General features: G+C 40.0%; 1 protein-coding gene across 1 annotated transcript; it reads left to right on the top strand.

Annotated features, from left to right (window-relative positions):
• The first annotated feature begins 14,892 nt into the window (after positions 1-14,892).
• LOC147897455 (uncharacterized) lies at positions 14,893-21,141 on the top strand. Its single transcript, XM_087380351.1, has 2 exons — positions 14,893-20,188; positions 20,474-21,141. The coding sequence occupies exons 1-2, from the start codon at positions 15,422-15,424 to the stop codon at positions 20,558-20,560; spliced, it is 4,854 nt and encodes a 1,617-aa protein (XP_087236477.1). The 5' UTR covers positions 14,893-15,421; the 3' UTR covers positions 20,561-21,141.
• Positions 21,142-23,043: the final 1,902 nt, after the last annotated feature.

A 23,043-nucleotide genomic window follows, 5' to 3' on the forward strand; every position in this document is an offset into this window, starting at 1 on the left:
AACCATGGGTTTCAATAGTGATGTTGATGCAAGAGAGGTTGCAAGTGACTCTAATATGCTCACTCATATAGAGGATGTGTCTTGTGTTGCAAGTGACTTGAACATGCTCACTAGTATAGAAGACTTCTCTAGTGTTGCAAGTGACCCAAACATGCTCATTGGTATAGAAGACTTGTCTTGTATTGCAAGTGACTCAAACATGCTTGCGGGTATAGAAGACTTGTCTTGTATTGCAAGTGACAAACATGCTCACTGGAATTGTTGATATTAATGATCATGGTCATGATGTTGTCATTGGAATGGAGGACAAAGATGGCAGAACATCTAAGACTTGTGATGGTCCTAATGTACTTATAACATGGAGCATATGGATGGCATGTTGCTATGGTAATCTTTAGGGATACCATGATTTCTGTATCTTCCACCACATTGAAGGAAACTTTCTTGATAGGTAAATTTTATTTCAAGAAAGCCAACCCCCATTTGACAATGTTAGGAACATGAAGATGAGATGTAGTATTAAGGGCCTCTAGATGTGGCATATTATCCATTGCATTTTTAATGACCCCTTCACGAGTTAGATTAATTACCTCCACCATACAAAGAAGATTCTGAGCATAGCCCTTAAATATGCCAAGTGCGAACACTTCTCCTGAGCAAGACAACATCTCAACTTTTCCCCCCTCAATAAAAGCTCTCATGATATCTTGAAAGTATATCTTAGAAACGATTTCATCTCGGTCCCAAAGAGTTCTATGTGCTTGCATATAAAAATGTCACATTGTAAGATATCACTCAATGTTTCAAAGTCTCCATGTGGATATTTTTAATGCACCGCAAGACTTAGCACTTTGGTGATTATCACTACACATCTTCTCTCACCACAACGTTGAAAATGACACACATTCATAGGGTCAGGACTATGTATTTGTCCAAAGCCTACAACTTCATTCTTCTTGTATAATACCACCTCTAAACCCTCTCTTAGGGTAAATACCTGTAACAATTTCAGAAATAAAGCATTAGCAACTGGAAAAAAACCCACAAATCTCACACTTGAAATCAAAATACAAAATATATTGATGTGCACCCCAATTTAAACCCTAACCCTAAACCTAAACTCTAAACCCAAAATTGTAAATGTACCTCCAACCTGTTGCATATGCAACAGGATGGTGGATGCACCCACCACCTATTGCATGAATCACCAAAATTTGGTGATTCGTGCAATAGGTTGAGGGGTCCCCCCAACTTGTTGCATGTGCAACAGGTTCGTGGGTGCAACCCCAACCTGTTGCACAAATCACCAAAATTATAAACATAATCTCTAAACCCTAGACTCTATATTATAAGCCCTAGATGAACCCTAAAATACAAGTAATAATTTATAATTTTTGGTGATTTGTGCAACAGGTTGGGGTTGCACGCCCCAACCTATTACATGTGCAACAGGTTGGGGTGCCCCTCCAACCTGTTGCATGTGCAGCAGGTGGGGGCCCCTCCAACCTGGTGATTTGTACAACAGGTTGGGGTTAGCACCCACCACCCTATTGCACATGCAAGAGGTGGGGGGGCCCTCCAACCTATTGCATGTGTAACAGGTTGATGGGTGATAACCCCAACTTGTTGCACAAATCACCAAAATTTGATGATTTGTGCAACAGGTTGGGGTTAGCATCCACCAACCTGTTGCATGTGCAACAGGTTGGTAATCACCAAATTTTGGTGATTTGTGTAACAAGTTGCGGTTGCACCCACCAACCTATTGCACATGCAACAGGTTGGGGGGTGCAAACCCAACCTGTTGCACAAATCACCAAAAATTATACCTTATTGCTTGTATTTTAGGGTTCAACTAGGGTTTATAATCTAGAGTCTAGGGTTAGAGATTATGTTTTAGGGTCTAAAATATAGGTGTTCTAAGGTTTACGATCTAGGTTGTAGAGTTTAGGGTTTAGGATTTATAGCTTTGTATCTAAGGTTAAGACTTTAGAATATAGAAAGTTAGTTGTATGGTTTATGATTTATGATTTAAGGTTTATGGTTTAGGGTTTAGGGCTTAGTATCTAAGGTTAAGAGTTTAGAATATAGAAAGTAAGTTCTATGGTTTACAATTTACGATTTAGGGTTTATGGTTTAGGGCTTAGGATTTATAGCTTTGTATTTAAGGTTAAGAGTTTAGAATATAGAAAGTAAGTTATATGGTTTATGATTTAGGGTTTAGGGTTAGGATTTATAGTTTTGTATCTAAGGTTAAGAGTTTAGAATATAGGAAGGAATTTGTATGGTTTACGATTTAGGGTTTAGAAAGAAATTAGAATGTATAATATGGGTTGAATGATTAAGGGTTTAGGTTTAGAATTTAGGATGTAGGGTTTAGGGTTAAGGATAATTTCATAGAGTAAAAAATAAGTAAAATATGCAATCTAAATCATGCCAAAGAATGGTTTGATACTTTGCACAAGCCTTAAGTTTAATGTTTGTACAAAGTATCAGACCATCGAAAACAAGTACATAGCCTAAGAAGCACATTCTCGACACTCTTGCATGATGCATGCTAAGAAACGAGAAAGATGCATTTCAAACCATAATATACTAAATGATATCAATTGGGTATGATAATTTACAGAGGTACTACACTAACGTAGTGTAAATATTATGCAAAGTATCATTATATCCATTGGAGATGGGCACATAGTCTAAAACCAAACTGAGTGCACAATGAAACTCTCCACAAGCCTTAAACTAAGAAAATCTTAGGCCTCTGTACATACTCCTTAATTTATGATGTACTTGTATTCTTCTATTGTCTAAAAGAATATTGTTTTATTTGCAAATTAATTTTTCAATATGTTAAATTTTTTTAAATAAAAATTTGTTGGACTATCATTCTTATTTTATATCAATAATATAAAATTTAAATTAGTTAGTTTAATATATCTCTAATGTATATGTTAATTATTTTTTATTTAATTAATAGTTATAATTACTTTTATATTGTATATAAATAATAATAATAAGTTTTAAAAATAATATCTTATAAATATATCATATTTATATAATAGTATAGACTATACTATGTTTTAATAAAATTTAATATAATTTTTAATATATTATATTATATATAAATAATATTATTGGTGGTAAAGAGTTTTTGAAATCTAAATTAAAAAAGCCCTTTGATAATATATTTTTATATAATTTTTAATATATTATATTATAGATAAATAGTATTATTGGTAAAGAGTTTTTGAAATCTAAATTAAAAAAGCATTTTTAAGTTGTTGAGGACATAATAGGTTAGGGGACTTTTTAAAAAGTATTGTAAAATTTGGAAAAGCCCAAAGGATTAGAGTTGTTACGTATGCAATAGTTTGGGAGAGTTTTTTGGGAAATTCTTTAAAAGAGAAAAGGAGTTGTTGCGTACATAATAGGTTAATAGAATTTTTAAGTTTGTAATTTTTTTTAAAGAAATCTTAAAAAGTTTAAAAAACTAAAAGTAAAGAAACTTTTGGAAGGTGTTACTCATGCAATAGGTTGAAAGAGATACAAAAAGTTTCTCAAAAAATCAAAATTCAAAAAATTTGATAGGTGGAAGATGTGGCGTATGCAATAGGTTGAAAATCTTTTCACCTGTTGCATGATTTGGAAAATTTTGTTGATTTGTGCAGCAGGTTGAGATGAAGAGAGGACCAAGAAAAATTAAGAATGAGCTTCGAATGAAAGAGTGGCTTATACTTATACTTATGCTAAAAAGCCTAAAAAAGCTGCCCTAACCCTAATTATAACCCACTTCCCCATAAAATCTCAATTTCCCTCCTCATTCTCTCATTCTCCCTCCTTTTTTCAAATCCTCCTCCCTCCATCGGACGACTCCTCTCCTCTTGAGGTATTCCCTCTCCTCCCTCCCTCCCTTCCCCCTCTCCTCCTCCACTCCTCTCCCTCTCTCCCTCTCCCTCTCTCCCTCTCCCTCTCACCCACCCCTCCCTCCTCTCTCCCTCACTTGGCTGCCCCTCCCTCCTCTCTCCCTCTCCTCCACTCATCCGCCCCTCCCTCCTCTCCCTCTCTTCCTCTCTCCCGCTCCCTTCCACTCAACAATCCCTCCCTCCTCTCTCCCTCTTCCTCTCCCTCTCTCCTCTACTTGGCCGCCACCCCTCCCTCCTCTCTCCCACTCCCTTCCACTCAGCTGGCCCTCCCTCCGCTCGGCCTCTCCCTCTGTCTCCCTCTTAAGCCCCCCCCCTCTCTCTCTCTCTCTCTCTCTATATATATATATATATATATCGGCGTAGGCATCCTCTCTTCGTCTGCTTGGCATCAGGTGGCATGTTTGCGATAAGGGGTTTAAGGGGGGTCATTAGCCCTCCCCCCCACCTATTGCGCACGCAGCAGGTTGTCCCGCAGGCCGGCCTGTTGCATGCACAATAGGTGGGGGGAAGGGCTAATGCCTTCCCTTGGGTAAGACTTAACCCTCCATTAACCTCTCCTTAACCACCTCCTTAACCACTCTCTATTAACCCCCCATTAACCTCCCCCTTAACCACCCTTCCTTAACCACTCCCTCCTTAATCACTCACCTCGTCCTTAACCATCCCTTAACCACCCCCTTAACCACTACCCTTTAATAAACTCTTTAAAACCTCCTTAATCATCCCCTTAGACCCCTCTTTAACCACCCCTTAGATCCTTTAACCACGCCTCCTTAACCACTCCCTTAGTTCTCTAATGAATTTAATTAGAAATAAATTCACATTTAAATTTAATTTAATTTAAATTTTAAAATAATTGAAAATTAAGTTTAATATATTTTTATTTTAAAAAAGTAATTAAATTTTATAATTAATTAATAATTAATTTTTTATGTTCTTATCATGTAATTTTTGAATTACATTTTAGCTAAAGTTACTTACATATCTAATTAAATTATTTGGGTTAAAATATAATTAAACATTTTTATTTTTTTAATTGCAAAGAAGCATGGCTCCCAAAGTTGCTTCCAAGGCTCCCAAGATGATTGAGAAATACCTTGAACATGGTTGGTATTTCATGGAGCATAATTCAAAGTGTTTCTTGGTGATCACTAATGACGCTGTGTCAAGCTCCAATTACAGTCATGAGGCAATAAGAAATGGTGGATTAGTTTCAATGATAAGTATTAAAGACAATGGTTCAATTGAGGTTGCATGCAGAAGTAGGAATGAAGATGTGGTATATAAGTTATGGGCGATGGAAAGCGTGGATATTTTCTCAAAGCCTTGGAAGAGTTTAAAGATAGTGACTTTGCTCATGAAGCTGATCTCTACTAGAGTAGATATGGGAATGACACCGAGAAGAGATATATACTCGCAAAGAACAGGTTACTTGATAGATGCAGGTTTGAGCCCATTGGTGGGTAGCACTTTTGCGAAGCTTGTAGAATCGCCCTTGAAGAGGGATGAAAAGGAAACTTGAATCACACTGAGTATCTACAAAAGTTTCAACGGGTCATGTGTTACATATGCTTATTTAATGATGACTCAAAATATATTCTTGAATCCGAAAGGTTGAATTTGGTTCCGTTGACTAGGAGGAAAAACTCAACTCTTTTCGAGATCCTAACAAACGGCAAGGGAGTTATGCGGCTTGCCACAAAAAGTAAAGGGAAGGAGACCTACCGCCGCTGAATACATTATGAAGCGGACTCATTTTTACGGAGGCTTGAAGGGTGTAGTGAATGATACACAGTCACCCTTGAAGGACTTGAAGACCGCAGTTGCAAGATATAGGGACTTTACTTGCATAGTGTTCCGTGAGGAGTCAATCTTTCATATTATCTTGGATTTTGGTAAAGCATATGAAGCAAGAAAGATATCCTACGAGGCACCAGAGCATGCAGTAGGTCAGAAAAAAAAACAATAAAGCAATTGTCTATTGTTTGGTGGAGACCATTACGGTACGTTCCAGATGAAATAACGAAGGATGTATGCCAACAGTTCCTTGATGGTGATTGCTTCTTTGGGAAGAAGAGTAAGCATAGTCACTTGGATGAAGTAGTCACCAGACTAGTCAAAAGCGAAGGTTCTTTCTCGACAGTAACGTTTCTATTGAATTCAGATCAAGAGTTGACTGGCAAAGTTGCTAATGTGGATAAGCAAAAAGTCCTTGGTCTTGGTCAAATGATTGACAAGTTGTGGGCCAAAAAGTGGGTGTGTTCATTAGATGTGGATGGCTCTCCAACAAAAGATACAAAAGGAAATATGCCAAAGATTCTAGAGAGAGTATGTAAAGATCAAGAAGAATACCTTGGTGCTAAATTTGCAAAGTATTGTAGCAGTAGCAGCTAGTTCAGCCTCCTTCAGCTTCTCTTATGACATCCTCTTATCAAAGGAGGATACAAAATCTGCACGCGTCAATGGCATTGATACAGAGTGCTTCATGGCAATGAGCAGTGATGCTTGGGATAAGCCATGTGTGTTTATCCTGGATGTGTTGCAAGACTTTGGAGTGGCGAGGATAGTTGACCTTGTAATGTTTATCATACACAGCCCTTTGGAAGACAAGAAAAGATCAATGTTGGTCATGTTCGTGTCAGAAGCACAAAGGGATCCGCTCTTTGCCAGTTTGACATCAATTGGATATCCACTTACAAAAATCATTCATGGTGTAATGTTGTGCTATGACTTGACCATGCTAGAAGGCACGGGTATTCAAATCTTGAATCCATACTTAATTTTATTCTTAAATAGGGGTGGCGGTCCTTTAATTCAACTTCATGTAAATGCTCTGGAGCTTTAATACAACGAGGAAGAAAAGCCTAAACTAGATGCATCAATGGTGGACTATCGAAAGCCAAAGCACCCTGAATTGATAGATGAGATGGTATCCAACCTATTGAATGATGGATGGAGGGTAGCATTGTATCGAATGGGTTTTGTAGCTGAAAAGCTGCTATGCCAAGGTATTATTGTCCCCATCAAATACAATATTTTTATGCACTTTACTGTTGTACTACGGTCTTCCAAGAAGAGAGAGGAGACAAAGAAGGTGACTCAGAGACTGATGACTCTAGTGCGAGTAATGAGGAGGTGGATAGCTCTTCATCTAGTGGGGATCACATGCTTGAACTACGCACGAAGAGTAATTTTGTATCAAAGAGAGCAAAGGAGGTTCCACTTGTCATATGAGAGGGCTAGAGGCAAGAAGTAGTCCACTACGTCGAAGGCAAAGGGAAGGCTACAGAAGTGGAAAGTGTAGAGAAATTAAAACCCCATAAGCCATCCAAAGTCTTAGATAAAGGCCAAGGAAGTGGAGCAGCTAGGATATTAAGCAAAGAAACTGAAGTTGGAAGAGGGAAGACTTGTGAGGATCCCAACCCTCAAGGTCAAGAAAGTGGAGCCAGTGGGATACTAAGCAAAGAGCCTGAGCCTGAAAGCTTAAAGAGTGGAGAGGATCCTAATCCTCTAGAGCATACTGGTGAGGATCCTAATCCTCCAGAGCACCTAGAGCACCCTATTAGTCAGGACCCTGGTAGTCAAGGGCATGTGCTTGGTACTAAGAGCAAGAGCTTTAAATATTCAATGTAAAAGAAAATTTGGAATAAAATAATGTATTTTGTATTAGTCACTTTGATCGATGATGTGATTATTAGGAAATATTAAATGTGTGATGAGCAAAGTATATTTGTAACCTTTCACTTCCAAGTATTGCTTCCCAATGCTCCACTCACTAAAAGTAGAGTATTCACTTTCAAGTATGGATTCCCAATGCTTCACTCACTGAAAGTAGAGCATTCTCAATGCCCTCCATTCACTAAAAGTAGAGCATTCATTTCCAAGTATCGATTCCCAATGCTCCACCGACTTTATTCTGAACCTTTCACTTCACACTCACCCATCCTCATCTCCTCTGTGTAAATACACTTGAGCGCAAATACAACTGAGTGCGAATACACTTGAGTGCTCACCGATTCTCTCATCCTCTCTCTATTTATTCTCTTCACTTCACTACCTCCACATTGAGGTAGTGAAGTATTCCTCCATCTTAGTCCTTTGCAAACACTTTCTTCTTCCATCTCCCCACCCATGGATGTATACCATATCATAGGAGATGTAGAGCTAGGAATTAAAGAGTGGATTGCTGATCAATCAGTAAAGAGAGAGGCCAGGATTCAATAAGGCTCTCCATTGACACAGATGGAGAGAGAGGATGCGTAGAGAGGGAGGAGACTCTGAAGATAGTAGAGCGTGAAAGACTTTTACAGAATATTATAAAATCACGACAAGATCTAGTCGACTTCTTAAGTAACCTTCGTTATCGCAGCACTCGGTACGGGCGATTTGATGCGAATGTTTAAGAAACAATAAGGGACTCACAAAGAAATTATCAAGAAACAATCTGTGACTGCTTGAATTTCTTTCTTCATTGTAATTATATTGAGGATATAGACGTGGAGTCAATGGAAGAGTGGGTTGCTGAGCATATAAGAGAGACTAATGATGAAATCTTCTAGTCTTCATAAGATATCTAATGGTTCGTGACATGCTACTGTATAGAAGGTGTGTGTCGCCATCTCTTGATAGGTCTTCTTGTATTAGTTGTGTGTGTCGTAGCTTCACCTTTTAGAAACTCATAGCTCATCTATGTGATGAGCCTATTATTTTATGAAGTCCATCATTACCTGTGTGGTCTTAGCTTGTGTGGCACCATATCTCGACCTATGTGATCTCGGCCTATGTGGCAATATATCTCGACCTTTGTGGTCTTGACCTATGTGGCATATCTCGACTTGTGTGGTCTCAGCTTGTGTGGCATTATATCTCGACCTTTGTGGTGTCAGCTTGTGTGGTCTGTAATAGTATAGTTGATAATATTATAAATTTGTATTCTCTACAACAAGCCTGGTGGGGTTGAGTAGATTATATTAAAATTTTTATATCTTGACCTTTGTGGTCTTGACCTGTGTGGTCTGTAATAGTATAGTTGCTAATCTTATTTTATATTCTCTGCAACAAGCCTGGTGGGGCTGAGTAGATCATATTATAATTTCAAGTATATTTTGTTTTTGAGTGGAAAATTCTCATCATGTGTGGCTCTTATCGTAGGGTGTATTTCTACAACAAGACGGTATATATGTATACCACCTTTGCAAGAGAATTGGTCAATCTATTAATGTTCAAGTAGTTGGTAATCTCATCAAGCATTTGGCTTTTAAAGTTTGCTTCAAAAACTGCATTAGGATTTTTGGACATTTCTTTAGTCCAATTTTGAAATTGGACTTTAGACAAGTCCAAAATTTTTGAATATAGTGTTTTAATCCAAGCCACTACCATCGATCGTTGCTTGTTAGCATAAATTGCTCCTCTCAATGTTTGTGCACTCCATTCTATGGATTTTTATGCTTTATCCACTCAATTTAATACTCATTCTATGTAGTCAATTCTATGAACTGCTATGCTTAATCGACTCATTCTTTCAGCACGTCGATCCCCAATAGGATTGACAAATGTTGACAGTGTTTTCTCTCACCTCTTAGTTGAGCGCTGAACACTATGAGCAGATGCAAACAGTGCTAGCTCTTGGGTGGAGTATTCTCTCTTGCACTCTAGGGTTACTTCGTATGAGGAACTTTACTTGGTGCTTGGGTTAGAAGCTAGACATTGAGCACTATCATGGGGGTTTGTGCTACATGGGCAAAACCATATGAAGATGGGTATAAGAGCACACATAAGAGAAACATGAGCATTGTAGGAACTCAATATACAACTAAGCTATTAAACCAAATCCTTATATTATCAAATAGGGATCAGCTTGTTACAAATAATCATAGCTACAAATGACTCAGAGAGACTCTCGCCTCACAAATGACTCATAGAGACTCTCGCCTCTGGCTTGAGGCACTACACTCACTATGAGCAGCAAAGCTCCACTTGGACTTGGACTACAAGACCAATACCACGGTGAGTAAAGTCCATGCTGCATCAATCTCATCAGTTAAAGTAACCCAATACTCTAGATTAAGTTGCCTTCGACAACTGCCTTTCGATTTTGGGCCTACATAGGAACACACAAAACCACTGTTAAGGATTGGTACCACGACATGGCCTGAGTTAGCCCTTCTTAGATGCTCAAGGTCGTGCCATTCAGCGTCTCTGTGGTAGCTCGTGGTTCATCCATGCTCAATTGCTTGGACCTAACTTGGGTTATCGAGGTTGACATTCAATAAATTTTTGATACAATAAGGTTACTATCCAATGTCTATAGTTACTGCCCTTTCATACTAGCCTTAGGCCCAATATAAAATCAAATAGTCCATCGATAATGCATGCACTCTAGTGATGAAAAACATAATTATTGTACATACATTGTATGTTTGGAGTATGAATTATTTTTGTCAACACTCTTTTAATTTCAATCTTTAACATATTTTGACAAGCTTGAGTATCTTTTTGGGATGCCATGTAAGTGCGGGGTAAAGGGGAATTGGGAAGTCCTATGATATAGTCAAACATTTTGTCACATTTACACATGATTATTTATATTTGGGGCAATGAATGTAGGTGATACTAGAATTCCTACAAGGTGCATTCTTGTATGCATATATATAATTTGTTTGAAGCCGTCTACGGAGACTTTAACCTTATATGATGTTTAATGAAATGCTCCATATTTGGTTGGCATAAAGTTACTAATAATGGCATGAACATGAAAAATATAAGAAGCTTATTTTATAAGAAAATAAAGTATCATTAAGACATCTTAAAACTACAAGAGTAACATGTTAGAATGGTGCAATGTAGTGTTGTTTTATTATATGTGTAAATAACAATCTAGAAATATTTTAAAATGTACTAAGAGGTATACTACAATGAGGGGACCCAAATACAAAACATGATAGTGGGAAGAAGTGGTAGAGATCAAAGACACGCATTCTCATAGTTGAACCTTATGGTCTGAGTTGACACAAGATTGTATTACCCTAGGAATGGGACCAAATTACGAGGCTTCACATAGTAGTTGCAAGAGATACTTTAGTATGTATAATCACTTTAGCAGTATACCATGGATAACGGTGTGGAGATCAAAGACATGTATTCTTTGTATAACCACTTTGGTAGTATACTATGGATAATGACTATCTATTGATTCTAAGTGGGAAGTTGCCTTCATATCTAGAGATTTTGACATTACCTATTTATAAAGGTAACATGCAATTATAGTGAGTATACACCTGTAAAGACATAACAATAAAGAAAATGCAACTAGTGCAATAAGTATCATTAATTAAGGTAGCTTGGTTGAGTCCTAGACAACATGTCACCATAGCATTTTTTAGTAGGAAAAGTGTAAACATTTAATTTAGAAAAACAGTTGCACTTTACATGTGTAGCAAAGAAGTAGTAACTTCTTCCTCACACATTTTGTGCATCCATGCTTTCTTGCAAAGCAACGTGGCCCAAGGGCACTAAGGAGAGATAATATATGACATCTCACATCTTTCCTAAACACTCAATACCTCTTTAGAGGAGGTACTTGAAGACACTCATTGCCTATCGAAGGAATTGGCAAACATTTAAGGATTATGAAGGTGCTCATGGCTAGTATTTATGATGATGTACAAACAAAGCTCACTAGAGAACATCACTTGAAAAGAGAATGAATAATAGCCCATTATGTGTTTTGTAATACACTAGGTTAGGGCCTCATCAAATCTAGTTTGTTTCCCATGATGAAAAGAAAGAATGCCTATAACATAAGGATTCCAAAATTGTATAATAATGTAACTTTGTACAAAAACGTAAAACCACCTTGCCATGATTATGAGAGGCGATTAATGCTTACTTCACTGTTGAAGAAGCCCCAATATATATGCTATTGTAATAGATGTATTATTTCATAAAGAATGCCTATAACAGAATGCCTATAACATAAGGATTCCAAATTGTATAATAATGTAACTTTGTACAAAAATGCAAAACCACCTTGCCATGATTATGAGAGGTGATTAATGCTTACTTCAGTCTTGAAGAAGCCCCAATATATATACTATTGTATTAGATGTATTAGCTTGTCCCCTCAAAAATTTAGGATGTATCATCATTTGCCCTTGAAAATTTTATTATAGCATAAGATGCATGAATTCTTAGGAAGATAGAAATTTCCAAAAGATCCAAAATCAAAGATTTGATAAACAACATACAAATATCATTTTTGTTAGATAAAATACACGTTGTGAAGATCATCCTAGACTTTTGAGCAAACTTGTAGGTGAAATGTTTGTGACGACTCGTTGAGACTTCAATCTTTCCTTTCTTTGTATATCATGTGTTGATAAGGGTTGTGGACTTGTGCGACACCATGGAAATAAAGATGTGGATAGCATAGAAATGGTAAGCTTTTGTCATATGTAATGTGTGATATCATGTGTGATAATGGATGCATGCACACATGGCAATTTATAAATGAATTGGCTAATGATAGGCATTACAAGCATGATACAAGATTGCTACACATTTGTGTGTGTAAATGAGAGAGAGAGACGTCAGATCATATTGGACTAAATTACCATTTGTACCAAATCAATTATTATGTTACAATACAGAGCCCATATTTAATTCCTGAGTATAAGGAATTATATTACCAAAATAAGAAATCAAAGGGAAAAGACAATTAATAATGTGGGTTTGATTTAATTATTTTTCAAGGACCACATTTTACTGTGGGGTTGATTTAATTATGAAATATAAGAAATTCTTTAAAAACTTTGAGGAGCACATTTTAGGGGACATAGATGAGTAATGGGACATACCCCCAATTAACCTATGGTAACGGCACATAAAAGGTAGGTGCGAAGAGTCAGCATAACATAAATTGAAACCTATGAACTTGCATAGGCTCATCGATACGCCTTATGGACTTCGTATAACATTAATGGACTTCATATAAACCTGAAACTGTGAACCTTAAACCGTAAACAATGGAAGGGGACACATTGATGAGGGCAGCCCCAGCCATGGCATGGATGCCAATTAGCACATGGCGGGTGACTCCTTTCATTGCCTACCCAAGCCCTCTTAGTTTAATAATTCTCTTGGCTTTTTTTTCACCCCTCTTCCAACCAAAAAGGGGATTCCCCCTAACCCACGCCTCCCTCCCCTCCCCCTATTTGTCTTGAGGGTTGGCTACTTGCTCTATCCAAAATCTCTTGAACATATTTTCTCTACAACTAATACTAATTCAATTTCCATTTTATGCCCTCTCCTTGCCTTTCCACCCCTTCCCTCCTCATTTTTTTCACTAATTAACACTTTTTGGAATTCTTTTGAAGTATGGGACAATAAGGTGAGGGATCTATTTAAAGTTGAAGATACTGCAAAGGCGAATTTTCGTTTTCCTTTTGTAAAGGGTTGGGGAAAATTAAAAGGGAATCCATTTTGTGGGGGAAAAAAAAGCTCAATGTAGGTGGGAAGTAGGCTGTTCAAAAGGGGCTGTTCGAAAGGGGACCGATTCTCTTTTGCTTGCCTTTCTTTTTGAAGTTTGGAAGGGGACGAGGGACTAAATATGATTCGAGTGATGGCCAATTTCTAAGCCAACCAAGGGTGCCTTGCATAACAAAGAGGATTGCCTCGGAAATTGCACTCCCATGATGAGCATCAGCTCTGTCTCGGACATGTAACCGAGCACAGAGTGGATAGGAAGATAAAGCTGATTTCGGTTCGAGCAGAGTTTGGGACCCATCCCCCAGCAAATACTCCGAAAGAGGCCGAAAGAGGCTTTGTAAATTGCGAGACGCTTTTCTGATTCCAAAGTTGATCACACGTTAATAACTTAATGTTTAAGCTGCTTTTCTGATTCCCAGCTTGTTCGAATGAGCTACAGTGTCGATGTCCGGTTGATGGGCATACCCGCCTTCGAATGAGCTACAGTGTTGATGTTGTACGTGCTTCTCTGATTCGACACTTTGTCCCTACTACTATATCTAAGCGGAGAGTCGCGTGCGAGTGGGCTGCGGGCGGACTCCGTCGTCGAGTAGGCTTACATTTGATGCGCATGTTCAAGCTCCTTGAAAACAAATTTCATGCTTCAAAACACCCACGTTTCCACTCCACGCCTCTACTATACATTTTACAGAATATGCAAACTTACGCATTTTAAAGAATATGCATTGAGTATGGTTTCTCATTATTGAACTTACGTATAGACTATAGAGGTCCTAGAGTATTACGTATACTCTCGAAGCTTTTGGTATGGGCTGAGGCCTCAAGGCTTCATTTGACTCCCACTAAAATGAATCCTAAAATGCCAATGGAGCTCAAATAAGTGGGAGCTATGAATCCGAAAGTGCCAATGAAGCTCAATCTAAGGAGCAAATTGAAGCAGAGAGTAACTATTACTACTGTTGTGACACAAGGTTGGAACAGTGTCTGATAAAAATGGGTGGTGGAGTCAAGGTCCGATTGCGAAATTCCAAGAAAGCTCCTGAGAAGAGGAGAAGCCCAAAATCGGAATTGGGCTTGCCGACAAAGTTGAAACAAGCAGGGCAGAAGAGAGAAGGCAGGACGGATGATAATAAGGTCGTGTCTCTCCACAAAAGCAACTTTTGAGGTGCCCCATTTTCTTTCTCTTATCAAAGGTTGGTGGGTATGTCTGTCTTTGCTCTATCTTTGTCAAATTTGGGCTGCCCTGTGATTCTTCTCTCTGTTTATACAAACCATAAAAATGCCATCTTTCGCCATCTTTCCAGACTAGAAATTCAGCCGCCCTCTCTCCCCTTTTCCACCTCTCTGCCCCCACTCGTTGTACCACCTTCTCCTCTCCCAAAAACCCATCACTGCAAACGGTTGCTTTCCCCCCCTCCTCCTCCCTTTCCTTTGCAACCTTGCTCCCCCCTCCTTCCCCTCCCCCTACGCTGCTGTCGATTACGCAAGTTATCAGCTTGGTCCTTGAATTTCTCCCCAAGCATCGCCCTCCATTGGGTCCTGTTTCTATCACCATTTGCTCCTGCCTTCCCTTTCCTTCCATCCTTTCTCTGAACCCAATCCGTTGCTGTTCGCATTTCTGCTCCTCTGATCTTCGCTTCCTCCAAGACAAATGTCGCATCTCTGATCCTACTCGCTGGCATTCAGCTTGATCGAAACGTGTCTTCCCCCAATCATCCTCTGCTTGTGAAGTGTCGCTGTATTCTGGGTTCCTGTGATCCATAATTGCTGGCATTCCGCTTCATCGAAAAGAGTCTTCCCCCAATCACGCTCTGCTTGTGAAGGTGTCGCTGTTTGCTGGGTTCCTAGAAGCCTTATCCCATTCATCCAACAACATCCTGTCCTGTGGAAACTGCGTGTGCCCAATTAAACATCGCAAGATCGATCTCCTGTGTCGTGCGCCTTTATCGAACGGACAATTGTCCGTGTGGACTCTTTCTTCTTGCTTCACTACAGATCGGTGCTTTTCAATGTTCAATCATTATTTATCTCCAAAGCGTCTCAGCTCGTTAGGAAGCCGCTGGCGTCTAATGTTTCGGTTATCTGGAATGTCATCTGGATTGGAGCTGAATTCTGATGAAGATCCATGGAAAGTTTCTGCAATCATATCAGCATTTCTGGAGTTGATACTCTCAGTCCTCTTGCTTTTAGGTGCTGCCATGGCTTTCATCACCTCCCAGTTCGTTAGATATTTTGGCTTAGAACCCCCTTGTTCATATATTGGATGTTCGCATCCTGATCATTCTCGTGCAAATGGGTTTTCTGTAAATGAGCATCGTCCCAATTGTCATCTTTCCCGGCCTTACACAAAGTTTCATCCTACGAACTTCACCTTGACAGATGAGTGTTGTGATGAAGATCCTGAAGATTCGTCCCAAATTTTGGGGAAGACAGACTCCAGCTCGAGGGATAATAATGCTACAGAGAGCGATGCAGATTTTGGATGCCGACATTTTGAAATACACAGAAGCGACCATCGCTTAAGAAATCATGCCTCCTATGATGAAGCCTACGGATATCTTCTGTGTTCTCATTGCAATAGTCCTATGAACAAAAAGTTCATTCAACATGAGTTTGTGGCGAGAAAAGTGAACTTGGTACAGGATGCACATTATCGACCTTACACAGGGATTAATGATGGAAGAGGCCTTCGTGCTGCCTCCTGCAAATCATGTGAAGAAGGTGATCTTCCTTTGTTTCCAACAAACTCAGTTCTTGTGGTGGACAGCAGCAGTTCTGATTCAGGGGATCATTCTGAGACGGCTTCTATGTCTGGAGATTCAACGAAGCATTTTGGTATGGGAAATAAAAGATGTTTATGGGCTGGTGAGGCCATGATTACAGACAGTGAAGGTGATCCTCATCAAGATTTGGAAGGTGAAAAACCAGAGGGTGTAGTTGAGGAGATGTATAAGGCACACTCACATTCATTTTGTAGTGTTGAAAGAGATACTGTCCATGCAGACTCATTGTTCAATAACTGCATTGAGGAATTTGAAGGACAGGAAGTCTCGGAAAAACACTATGAACAGTGTGTTAATGTGGGGGCTGATCTGGCCCACTCTAAAGAGCCATGGGCATATTTTCAGCTTGAAGAAAATCTTGATGTTGTGAGAGAATCAGATCATGTGTTCATGGAGAAAAGGTCAGATCAAGGAGAAGGCACCGAAGAGGGTGGTGATATGATTGCTGGAGATATGGAGAAGTATTTTCACAGGTGGGATGATTTAGAGGTGCCACTATTGGAAGATGTCTCCACAAGAAAGCATGCTTTTGACATAGATTTAGTAACGAGGGATTTTGACGAATTATGCTACCGGCAGGAGTGCATGGAGAAAAGCCAGGCTATATGCGAACAGGAAGAGGTTGTTGAAAGCCAAATGCAGAGAGACCTGATAGACCTAGGAGAATGTGTTGGTGAGAGGGAGAGCATTTCATTTGAAGCCTCAATGGGTGTGCTTGGTTCAAACCAAGAAGAAGGTACTGGGAGACATGAGGAATTGGGTCTTATAAAAAGTATCCAACCTAAAGAGATGATGGGAAATTTTGAAGGAGATAAAGCTTTTGAAAATTCCTCACAACTGGTAGAGAATATTGGAGATGTGTCTTTGAAACTTTCTGTAGTTTTGGGCCAAGCAGAAGATATAGATCCAGAAGGCTCTGTAGATTTGTCTCAACTGAAAGATAACACTCCTGTTACCTCATGTCAACAGCAGGTGGAAGTATCTGGCATGTCTTGCTCAGAATTTTCACAAGATGAGAATTTGAGAAGAAATTCTAGGCAAGATATTGCCAGTACAGACGCTCCGAATCCATTGCAGCAGAAAGAAAGCGATGAATTGGTTCAACCAGAGGAATTGGCACGACAAGAGGGGGATATATGGTTTTGGGATTCCATTCAAGATGACCACTTTTCAAAGGAGCAAGGGCTAGGGCTTGTCCATGCAGGCAGGTTGGAGCAAAGCCGACAGGTATTCGATCATGACAAAGAAATCAGTTTGGCAGAATCTGACGAGTGTGGAATTTGCCCAGCACAAATTCATCTGGAAGAGATCGGTGCATTGGAAGCAAGAGAAGTTGTGCCAGAAAATCTCCTAAATGAAGCAGAGAGGCCAGTATCAAGCTTAGCCAAAGGTGAACAAAGTCTTGAAGTGCTAGATGCCCAAGGAGAAAAGATTGGGTTTGAGTCTTGTTCGGTTGAGCCTGAGACTGCTGGAACTTTCAAGTGTGACGTTAATGACAAAAAAGAAGCTAATGAGCAGTCACTGAACACGGTTGTAACTGAAGCAGCTGATTCACAGGACATTTGTGTGAAACCAGGGATCATTCCCATTATTGACGAAACACCTCAAGATGAATGCATAAATGCATTGTTTGATGGTAGTTTCGCCTTACATTGTCCAGATCCAGAGAAGAAACAGTTCTCTGTTGGAGATCTTGCACTATCTGAAGGTATTACCGCAGAGGCACTAGATCAATGGGTCCTCCAGTATTCTGGCTGTGCGGAAAATGATTTTGTGACTGCATCCACAGCTTCATTAGACAAAGTGGGTTTTCAGGAAAACAGAAAAGTAAAGGAGTCAGGTTCTGAGGAAAGCAGCAATAAGACCGGGTGTCTGCATCTTGTCCCTGCAGTCTCCGAGGACACTATTGGGTTTGACTTAGGAGAGGGAGGGGTAGCTTTTGGGGAAAATGATGTAGTTAATGGGTTATCGTGGGAGCCTGGAGTTGATTCTGATGAGAAATCAGAAGAGGAGGAAGACTCGGTTCTTGTTGCCCCAGAGAGTATCCAGAGAGATACAGTTCAGGACTTTGCCATGTGCCTGTGTGTTGAAGATGTTGGAAATGGACCACAAAGACCTGAGAACTTGGAACCAGGAGAAGAGAGGCCTGGTCAAGACCCTCCCTGTGAAAATCAACAGGAAGAGGATGATGCTTTTTCACAAACAGATCATGAGGAGGGTTTGGATGCCCTGAAAGACGCACTACAAGCAGAGCGAAGTGTTTTGGCTGCTTTGGAAGCAGAGCTCGAGAATGAGAGAAATGCAGCGGCAATTGCTGCCAGTGAAGCTATGGCCATGATTTCGAGGCTTCAAGAAGAGAAGTCAGCAATGCAGATGGAGGTTGCACAGTTCCAGAGAATGTCAGAGGAGAAGGCAGAATATGACCAGCAGGCCATGTCACTTCTAAAGGAAATTCTTTTTAAACGTGAGAAAGAGAAGTTTGCTCTGGAAAAAGAGGTTGAATTGTACAGGGAAAGACTCCTTGTGGAGAAGGTTGACAATGTAAAGATCAGCAGGATGGCTAACGACGAGAATGATCTTCTTCCTGTGCAGCCAATTGATTCCATTCTGCTACTCAAAGGTAGGGAAGATGCACCACCAGTTAACCTGAATCAGCCACAATTTTATGTTCTTAATCAAGGGCAGACTATCATGCAAAGCGGGGCTGTGGATGGAGGTTTTAGATCAGACCCAATGAAAGACTTTGAATATGAGGGAAAACCCACCAAAAGACCAAGAGGTATTCCCTTGAATGATGTTGATATATCAGAGGGTGGGGGTTTTTCACAGGAAGAGGAGCACATTGAAGGGACAACTGGGCTCCAGGAATGCGTCTTCAAGAGCTCATTCCTTGAAGCAAATAATGAGGATCTTTTCAATGCAGAAGGAAGACATCAAATGCAAAAGGGTAATCAGGTATGCAAGGATATGGGGAGGTCCGTTTTTTCGACAGATGATGAAGAAACACAGTTCATTCTAGAACGGTTGTGGGTATTAGAAGAAGAGCTTCAGGAACTGAGGGGGCAAGGTGAGTTAAGAACTCAAGCGCATGGCTCATGGCCACAAAAGGTTCAGCATCAGGATAGTCCTGGACACGGGAATCTGAGAGTAGGTGAAAACACTGGCAATTCTTCTGTTCTGGAAAATTCTCCCAAAACACCAGTTGCATCAGGCACAAGAAGTGACCCATCTCAAATACATGTAGCATGCTGGGCTCCTACCATACTGGCGAGCAATGTAGATGATGAGGGAAACCATGCCGACCCTTGGAAGCTTCAGTTTCTGGATGGCACCATGCCTAGAGGAGGAGACATACAAACAGATGGGGATGGGTTTGCAGCTGGAGGACTTTTACCGATTCATGATATCTATGAAGTGCAGCCTATTTCCAACCAGGAAAATCATCATCCTGGGGATTTGGAAGGAAGCGAAGACATTGAAGACCTTCCAAATAGGTTGGAAAACTCAGAAGTTTCCCCTGGAAATATCTCGCAGGAATTAGCAGTTAGTACAGGTAAATTTACAGCACAGGATCCAAGAAGATTTCCAAGGGCTAGAAGATTGTTTTCCTCTCATGATAAACCAAATCATAGCCCAAATCATGTGGTGCGCTCAAATGGCTGGGTTGTTGAAGACACTCGATATTCTTATGATTCCTGGGAACAGGACATGAACTGGCATGACTTGCGCATACAGTCGATGGGTGAAAAAGATGGAAGGCAATCAGCAATAGGAGGAGGACTCCAGCAGCTTACAAAAAGGCTGAAGGCCCTGGAGGCAGACAGGGAACTTTTAAAACAGGCTTTAGAGTCCTTCAAGCAAAAGGATGCAGAAATTGATCTGCTTCAAGAGATAGCTCAGCATCTGCGGGAACTCCGAATGACAGCAATCAGTGGAGTTGCTTCAGGCAATCTTTCACAAGAAATAGAGTCCGTTTCGGTATCTTCTGCTAAGGTAATTACACATTGGACCTCCAAAGGGATTTCTTTTTTTTTAAAGGTGCAACATTCTACAAGGCACTGGAAGACATACAAATGCCTTGCTGGATGCTAGATGATATTGTTTGCTTTAGTCATTAAAGGCTTGCATATCTAGCTACCAAATGCATCAGAAACCATGGGATTTGCATTTAAGTCCTTTTTATTTCAATTTCTTGGTACTCCAAGTTTGGATTAAAAAGATTTGTTAGTATTTATAGTCTGGAAAGCTCTCATTTAACTTAATTCTTTGTTTGGGCAGAAAGGTGCTCCTGCTCTAAAGAAGCGGCGATACTGCAGTGGGCCTGGGCAAATATGCCAGCTGACATTACCTGAGGAAAGCATATAAAGTCAACATGGAAGGATGCCCATCTACTTTTTAAAAAAAATTACTAAAGAAAAGAATGGAGAATTTCAGCAAGTCTGTGATTTTATTGAGGCAGTCTTAGTCAAGGTGGAGGAGCTATACTTCAAAATCCCAAGTTGGCTGGTAGCCCAACACATCAAGTGGTTCTTTTGCAAGGTCCTGCGAGGTTGCTGATATGTGGATTAGTCATCTTTGAGTCTTCCGGATCTCCTCTCTTGATGGCAAGGTTATAGCCTGTTGATTGTGTGATTGAAGTTGTATTGGTATTGATTATTCTTTCTGTAGTCTTTACGGATTGTAACATAATTGTAGAGTCCCCTTCCGTGGTAGCAAATTGCCACTTCCCTACAGCAATATGTCAATGCCCTTGAGTGGGCATGTGTAGTTGGAGAGCTCACAAGTGTTCTTCAGAAATAGGTATGCCATCCCTGGCATATTTTGTACAAACCACTTGAGGAAGTAGATGTTTGCAATGATAGTGGATCATTTTTAGCCGGTAAAGAGGTACAAAGGATTAGGAAGAGTGTATATGAGTTTTATGCTCAATTTCATTTCAATGTAACAGGAGGTAATATGATAGTTTAGTTTGAAAACATTACGTTGCAATTCCTTTGTTGTGTTCTCTTTTATGTCGCTAACAATATGGAGACAGTCATGCCGTTGCTCCTGCATGTGGAACTAATGTTCTTTCTGCATTTGATTTCTCAAATATAAGCTCTGCCTAGCAACGTCAATCAGTTAGCAGAACATGCTCTATTTACAATTTAAATGCTAAATTAGATTTTAGATTGTGTATGTCAAGCAGAAGCACGGGGGGTGCTGCAGTATGCAGTAGGCTTGAAATTCCAAGTCTTCCTCACTGAAAATTCATATTTCGTACTAATGTTCTTTCTGCATTTGATTTCTCAAATATAAGCTCTGCCTAGCAACGTCAATTAGTTAGCAGAACATGCTCTATTTACAATTTAAATGCTAAATTAGATTTTAGTTTGTGTATGTCAAGCAGAACCACCGGGGGTGCTGCAGTATGCAGTAAAGGCTGGAAATTCCAAGTCTTCCTCAATGAAAATTCATATTTCGTATCATGCTGCAAAACATAATTGTAAATTTTAATTTCCTCCTTTTCTTTGGAAGTAGTTAGAGGTTGAAAGGCCATTGGTAAATTTTATTTGGGAGTCTTCAAGTGCAAACGTATTTCTCGTGCAAGCACTGAACCTCATCTTGCGACCTGCTCCCTCGCATGCAAGCATTCATACTACGTGAGAGTAGCCTCCCTATGCATTTTTGGCCTGCCCGTAGGAAATGCTATAGTGATCGGTTGGTTTTGGTGGAGATGATAAAATGCTATTTTTGGCGTGCTTGTTGATATTCAAGTCTGTTGTAATTTTGTCCTCATCCAATTGGTGCTTGCTATTTTTGTCCCCATTTTTTTCTCCCCCTTTCTCTCTTTCTTCTTCTTCTTCTTCTTCTTCCAAGGCAGCTATTTTTGTCCTCATCCAATTCGTGCTTGCTATTTTTGTCCCCATTTTTTTCTCCCCCTTCCTCTCTCTCTCTCTCTCTCTCGCTTCTTTTTCTTGCTTGCTATTTTTGTCCCCATTTTTTCTCTCCGTGTCTCTCTTCTTCTTCTTCTTCTTCTCTCTCAGCTTCCAAGGCAGGCCTTTTGTTTATGAATGTATGCTTTGAGTGACTAGGATAATTTTACACCATTTTACTGTATTTGTAAGAGGTAAGAGGTATTGAATGGTGGAACCCCCCCCCCTTAATTACTCAGGATTTACTAGGCACTTTACAAGTAAGGGCCCATGTTTGGAAATGGTTTGAAACCCCCTTTTTTGGACGACTCCTCTCTCTGCTAATGGACAGGGTTGACAACCGGGGTTGGGTACTGAAGCCTGAGGTGACAATTTAAATATAAGAGTTCTAACTTTTGTCTTATCTTGATTGATGCAGGTGAGTCTAACTGCCTTTCTCAATATTTTGACAAATAGAAAAGGAGATGGAAGTCTCGTCACTTAGTACTAGTTGTTAGATATCAATGCTCCACTCTCGTGTAACTACGTGGGAACCAGCTAACTCTACTTGTAAGCCTCCCATATGAGGAGAAGGAATTTGAGTAGCTAGGTTATCTGGTAGGTCCTGGTTAGTTGTTAGATATCAATGCTCCACTCTCGTGTAACTACGTGGGAACAAGCTAACTCTACTTGTAAGCCTCCCATATGAGGAGAAGGAATTTGAGTAGCTAGGTTATCTGGTAGGTCCTGGTTTGGACACCAGATGGAGGCCATGTGTGGCCTGATGGTTGGACGGCTTCAGATAGAGTTGGCACACTGCTAACTAGGCTACATGCAAGTGCGGGAAGGCATCCCATGACTGACCGCACTGAGGGTAGACGGAGCATTGCATGTACTATTGGCATTATTTTTTCATTTTGATACTTATCATACAGATCCACTTTTATTCACTTA

This window comes from Dipteris shenzhenensis, chromosome 10, assembly GCF_047967505.1.
Source record: "Dipteris shenzhenensis isolate YYH24624 ecotype China chromosome 10, Dip_SZ_1.0, whole genome shotgun sequence".
In the NCBI taxonomy this organism is placed as follows: domain Eukaryota; kingdom Viridiplantae; phylum Streptophyta; class Polypodiopsida; order Gleicheniales; family Dipteridaceae; genus Dipteris; species Dipteris shenzhenensis.